General features: G+C 32.8%; 2 protein-coding genes across 2 annotated transcripts; one reads left to right on the top strand and one right to left on the bottom strand.

Moving 5' to 3' along the window:
* The first annotated feature begins 524 nt into the window (after positions 1-524).
* On the top strand, positions 525-3,483 carry LOC127126741 (cytochrome b-c1 complex subunit Rieske-4, mitochondrial). Its single transcript, XM_051055729.1, has 2 exons — positions 525-852; positions 2,526-3,483. The coding sequence occupies exons 1-2, from the start codon at positions 684-686 to the stop codon at positions 3,167-3,169; spliced, it is 813 nt and encodes a 270-aa protein (XP_050911686.1). The 5' UTR covers positions 525-683; the 3' UTR covers positions 3,170-3,483.
* A 47-nt stretch (positions 3,484-3,530) lies between these two features.
* Positions 3,531-4,866, bottom strand: LOC127126743 (protein COFACTOR ASSEMBLY OF COMPLEX C SUBUNIT B CCB1, chloroplastic). The gene is made up of 4 exons (XM_051055730.1): positions 4,463-4,866; positions 4,246-4,367; positions 3,977-4,129; positions 3,531-3,873 (listed from the first exon to the last, which is right to left on the bottom strand). The coding sequence occupies exons 1-4, from the start codon at positions 4,772-4,774 to the stop codon at positions 3,687-3,689; spliced, it is 774 nt and encodes a 257-aa protein (XP_050911687.1). The 5' UTR covers positions 4,775-4,866; the 3' UTR covers positions 3,531-3,686.
* Between the last annotated feature and the right edge of the window lie 996 nt (positions 4,867-5,862).

The following is a 5,862-nucleotide window of genomic DNA, read 5'->3' as shown; positions in this document are numbered from 1 at the left end:
GCTCCTGGCACCTACTCTTATTGGTATGGGGGTGCGCCAATTCATCTGGCGCATCCACTACCAAACTTGGTTATTTTGGTATTTTTTTTGAAAAATTGGTTATTTTCCATTTTTTTTTGAAAAAATTGGTTATTTTGAAATTTTATTCATTTATATAAGTGTATCACACATAACTTCGATCTTTGTAACTTGTGTAGTATTATTAGTTGTCTCTCAAAATTGAATTCATTTTTTAAAAAATGAAATTAACTTTAAAGAATAAACTTTTAAAATATTCACTAAAATGAAGAAAAAAATACTTATGTATATTTAATAATAAAATGTGTGGAAAAATTAAAAAGAAAAACTTGTCTTACTTGTTTTTCTTGGCTTTGAAAAATGTTATTTGCATAACTTTTTTCTATAAAACATTTTATAATTAAAATGTGTGAATGAGTGAAAATATTTCAAAGGGGGTAGAATTAAAGATGTGAAGTAAATTTCTCTATTAACAAAATCAGCAATTGAAAAACAGCAATTGAAAAACGTTTGGGCTTAGACCAAGCCCAAAACCGAACAAAAATCACGCACTGGTCAAGCACAGAGGCTATTCAGACCCACTTTCCCCCATTTTCCGAGTCTCAATCGTTTCATTTTGTGTACAAAGCGCAGGGAAAACCGAAGAAAGAGAACCAACGAAGAAGATGTTGAGGGTTGCATCTAAGAGGCTTTCATCTCTCTCAGGGAGGGCTAACCACGCCGCCTCCGCTTTCGTCTCTAAGAGCCCCATATCACCACCGCCTTCTTCTTCCTCCGATGAACGCAGATCTGATCCCTTTTCGATCCATCCCCAATTCTTTCTTCCCTTCAGAGGTTAGTGCTTTCGTTACCATCGTAATTTGTTATGCAGCTGAAATTGAGCTTGAAATTATTCGTTTTGGTCGGTCGGTTTGATTCTTTCATGTTAGGGTTCGGATCAATTTATGATATTGATTTTATGATTTGCTTTATGAAATTGGTTATTTGTGAATGGTTTATGTGATTAGGTTTTAGCTTTTGGATGTTTTTGTTGATTCCAATCTTCGGGGAGGTTGATTTTGTTAGTTTGGTTTTTCTTAAGTTTCGTGTGTGTTTGAAGAAAGGTTGAAGATTGCGTGGAATTCGTTCTCTTGGTTTCCTTTTGGATTTCAAGGCACATGATTTTTGCGGCTGTTATTAAAGTGCTTATTTTTATAATTATTATTTTTTTTGGTTGAAAATTGATTTTGAGATGTCTGTTTTGTTGTTTGTGTGTTCCATTGTGGGTTATGGAATTGCGCTTTTGAACAAATTGAAGTTATCTAGTTTGTTGTTAAATGTTTTATATAAGTTTTTGAATTGCAATTATCACAATCATTGATGTTGCGGAGAATCATGACTGTGGAGACATAAGAAACCTTAATGTCGACGACACCAAAATTGCGGTGAACCTTTTTTAAAACCCGGTTTTTGGTAAAATGTTTTCTGCCTGTGGAATTGTAGTTCATTCTGAGGGATGCATAGTTCATCGTGCATCTGTTATGAATGTTTAGGTGTTGTTTGACTGCTGTATCAAAACCGGAAGGGAAAACTTGATGGTTGACAACTTTATGCTCCCTTCTCCTTTATTTTTGTCATTTTTTAGGATAAACTTGTTTATGGTTATATCTGCCGTTTTCAAAATTCATTTTTACATAAACTACTTTTATGTTGGTAACCTTTACCTTGTCAATTATTATTTTAGACATATACTAATGAAGAGAGTAAGTTGTTGAGTGGACCCGTGAAAAGTAGGTTCATATTTAGAATTTTCTTATTAATAACAGTTACATATTGATTTGTGCAAAACAATTTTAAAAGATATGTATATAGGAACGGAGGAAATACTACTTTATGCATAATGCTTGCGTAGTGGTAAAAACTTATTGTCGTGTTATTCATTTTGGAAGCTGATTGTTGGGCTTTATTTTCTGGTGGTATGAATATAAGCTAAGTTATGTAGTAAGTTACTGCTGATATCTTTGAATCATATTTATGGTAATTGCCATACTTCATTACCATCTTCAAAACTTTATCAGATGAAATTACAGCTTAGAATGTTTTGCGCTTCTGATTCTAGTTGTAATTTTAGTAAAAACTCTGCAAATATGGTTAGCTGTTACTGAATTGATTGATTAGTTGGATTGACTCAACAACATTTTAGTGTGCTTGATTATCAATGTAATTGTTGCACGTATATGCTGTAAGATATCTTTCTGTTCCATTTTATGATTTACCTTTAGTCTGTACTCTGTATCATTAGATCTATAATTGATTTGCAGTTGCATATTATGGTACTTTTGTGGCCTGACTTTTTTAGTTTTGTAATTGAGCAAATGTTATTCTTTGGTTGGGTGTTAGAATGAGGCTTGCTTTCCCTACAATTGATTTATAATTTTCATCCTACTAGATATAACCCCATTAATTCCTTTATTTGGTTAACAGCATTACTTGGTAATTAATTGATTAAATTTGTTTGCATAATCCAGGTTTTGCTAGTGAGTCACTGATCCATGCAAAAGAAAACAGCATTCTTCCTGACATCCCAGCAACTGTTACAGCTGTTAAAAATCCATCTTCTAAGATTGTATATGATGAGCACAACCATGAACGATTTCCTCCTGGTGACCCAAGCAAGAGAGCATTTGCATACTTTGTCCTAACAGGTGGAAGGTTTGCTTATGCTTCTGTGATCCGTCTTCTTGTCCTCAAGCTTGTCCTCAGCATGTCAGCAAGTAAGGATGTTCTTGCTATGGCTTCACTTGAAGTTGATCTCTCCAGCATTGAGCCAGGCACTACTGTCACCGTTAAGTGGCGTGGAAAGCCAGTATTCATCAGGCGCAGAACAGATGACGATGTGCAGTTGGCAAACAGTGTTGATGTTGGATCTCTTCGTGACCCTCAACAAGATTCTGAGAGAGTCAAGAACCCAGAATGGCTTGTTGTGATTGGTGTTTGCACACATCTAGGTTGCATTCCCTTGCCAAATGCTGGGGACTTTGGTGGATGGTTTTGCCCATGCCATGGGTCACATTATGATATTTCTGGCAGAATTAGGAAGGGACCTGCACCATACAATCTGGAGGTACCAACTTATTCATTCTTGGAGGAAAACAAGTTGTTGATCGGTTGAAGACCTTGAGCTGCTCAATAGTGAAATGAGTTCAAAATATTTTTGATTTATTGGATAATGTCGAAATGCGCCATGGACATACTTGGCCTGGAAATCATTATTATTTGTTGTTTTAGCAAGTTTTTATGTATCTCTGAATTTTAAGTATTACTGTTTGACGATACTTGTATCAATAATTGCCTGGCTTTTTGTTTACAATTTACAAATGAATTGTTTAAAAGCTGATGACTTCGGGCATATTGCTTTGTACTCTATCATAAATTACATTTGGAAATCTGATTAGCAAATAGGATGTGGCATTTGTTTTTAGCTTACAGTACTGTGTTGTATATGATCACATCTTTAAAATCAAGAAACATCATGATCTTAATTCTTAAAATGTACTAGATGCCTATGGCAAATGTCAAAACTGTCAGCGTGCTGATTTAACATAATTGTTCACTAACATTTCTGTTGGCTGTTTTTCACATGCCTATTCATTTGTGTACATTCTGTCCAGCCATATGATTAAAACAAGTCATGTTTCAAAAAGGCCTTTAACATAAACCATGCCCTTCTCACTAAACTTTAGTTCCTTTCTCATTTGCTCGACTTGTTGGTCGTCACCTTGAACAACAATCTCTGATAAGGTTCCGTCTTCTTTAACTGTCAGTTTCACCTTAATTTGCTCCTTTCTGGATGCTCTAGTCCAGTAATAAGCACCCCTGCATAAATATTCAATATATCATCATCAGCTTTTCATTATACCCTTCACAAAAATAAAATGAATTAATAAGTGTAGTGTGAACTGTGAATGCTTTCACTTACGCCAATGGACTTAAGATGGTTAACCCAAACCAATTATTGCCAACATCTGGCACAGTTATGGTGAGCACAAGGGAAACACTTGCAAGACTGATGCAAGTGCAGAAAGTTAACAGTGCTGCTTGCCCCCTGCTAGGAACCATCACTCCTTCAAACCTTGAAACAAGAATCATAAAAACTTGTTTAAAACCTTAACTAGAACATCTACTATCAAACTAGTATTGCATTTACAAGTGGAAGCCAAAAGAAAAGAGAATGGAATGGTTACTTACGTGATTGTTTCTCCTCTATCAACCACTGAAAAATTATTACGAGTAAAGAATGATAGCACCTCCCCTGCAACCTGATTTGGTGCCTTATTTCCAACTTCATCTACAAATGTCTTCTTCACAATCTATTTTTTCCCCAACAAACCAACATTCTCAAAAACACAACAAAAACAACCTTAAAAAAACAATAAAACAAAGTGGGAATGAATGAATTACTTACTTTGGATTTAACAGAACGTTTGATGAGGGACCAAAGACCAGGAACAGATATAACAAAGAGACCAAGAGAAGTATAATAACTAGCCAAAGAATAACCAGCAGTCTCTGTAAGCAAGAAAAGAGAATTGGGGTTTAGTAGTTGTTGTTGTTGGGTGATGAATTCGGCACTCTCATGAAGGGATAATCGAAGTTTCTCTGGTTTTGGAGTTGGAAGATGGTGCTGATGGTTCCATGGGTGTAGTTTGTTTGTGTGAAATGGGAGAGAACGGAGAGGGATTGGAGGTGGAGATAGCAACATGATCTTGGCAGCCATTGATTTTGCAGAGAATGGATAGGGAAAGAGAGATGGGTTTAGCAGTTGTATTTAACGGTCTAGATTGATGAGAATGATTTAACGGTCTAGATTGAGTGACTTTATCTTGAGTTTATTATATCTGTGTGTTGGTTATATTTTGACCATTAGATTAATGTTGCAATTAAATGGATTAAACATGTTTCAAGTTCGTTTGCCGACTAAAATTAAATAAATAAGGATTAAACATAATGTCAGTTTTGTATATTAAAAAAAGAACAGTTTCCTTAATATTTTTAGTCAACAATTTTACTCCTTACTGGTTAGTCTCAATAGTTTTAAACTTTTTATCAACTTTAATATTCCTCCTGCCTAAATAAGTAAAAATCTTCTCTTTGGCTAACAAAAGGCCAACAAGATAGATCTCTGTTTATTTAATATCTTTATTCTAAAATTATTCTTCATTAATTATTTAATATTAATGAATTATCTAAATTATCATTTCCTTTATATTAATCAATAAAATATATCTGGTGTAAAAATTTGATACAGTATAAAAAAGTATATATATATAAAAAAAATATATATATATATTTAAAATAAATAATAATTATATAAATTCAATTGTATTAGAATACAAAAAGTAAAAAAGGGACTCATGAGATAAAAAAATATGATATTTAAAAATAAGGATTTTATCTTTTAAATTAAGATAATTATTGATTAAAATAACATATGTATTGTGCTGACAGTGATATGTAAAATAGAAAGTTTATTTGATACAATATAAAATGTATTTATATACTGATGTAAATTTGAAATGAATTACTTAGCTGTAAAATAAAAAATAATTATATAAACTCAATTGTATTAAATAATTATGTAAGAAGAAGAAAAATGACTCATGAGATGAAGAAAAACAAAAAAAATGATATTTTGATATTTTAAAATAAAAATTGTCTTTCAAATAAAGGCAAATTGTTGATTAAAATAGAATAGACAGTGTGCTGATAATGATCCATGAGATAAACTAATTATTTGATGCGATATAAAATATATTTAGATACAAATTCAAAATTTAAAATGATTTACTTAATTGTAAAATGAAC

This window comes from Lathyrus oleraceus, chromosome 3, assembly GCF_024323335.1.
Source record: "Lathyrus oleraceus cultivar Zhongwan6 chromosome 3, CAAS_Psat_ZW6_1.0, whole genome shotgun sequence".
Taxonomy (NCBI): Eukaryota; Viridiplantae; Streptophyta; class Magnoliopsida; order Fabales; family Fabaceae; genus Lathyrus; species Lathyrus oleraceus.
This window is presented reverse-complemented; position numbering and strand designations above follow the sequence as displayed.

Coding starts and splice junctions, on each gene's coding strand:
- LOC127126741 (XM_051055729.1), top strand. CDS start 684: ATGTTGAGGGTTGCATCTAAGAGGCTTTCATCTCTCTCAGGGAGGGCT. Junction 853..2,525: donor ATTCTTTCTTCCCTTCAGAG/GTTAGTGCTTTC, acceptor TGCATAATCCAG/GTTTTGCTAGTGAGTCACTG.
- LOC127126743 (XM_051055730.1), bottom strand. CDS start 4,774: ATGGCTGCCAAGATCATGTTGCTATCTCCACCTCCAATCCCTCTCCGT. Junction 4,368..4,462: donor AACGTTCTGTTAAATCCAAA/GTAAGTAATTCA, acceptor GGGAAAAAATAG/ATTGTGAAGAAGACATTTGT. Junction 4,130..4,245: donor GATAGAGGAGAAACAATCAC/GTAAGTAACCAT, acceptor TCTTGTTTCAAG/GTTTGAAGGAGTGATGGTTC.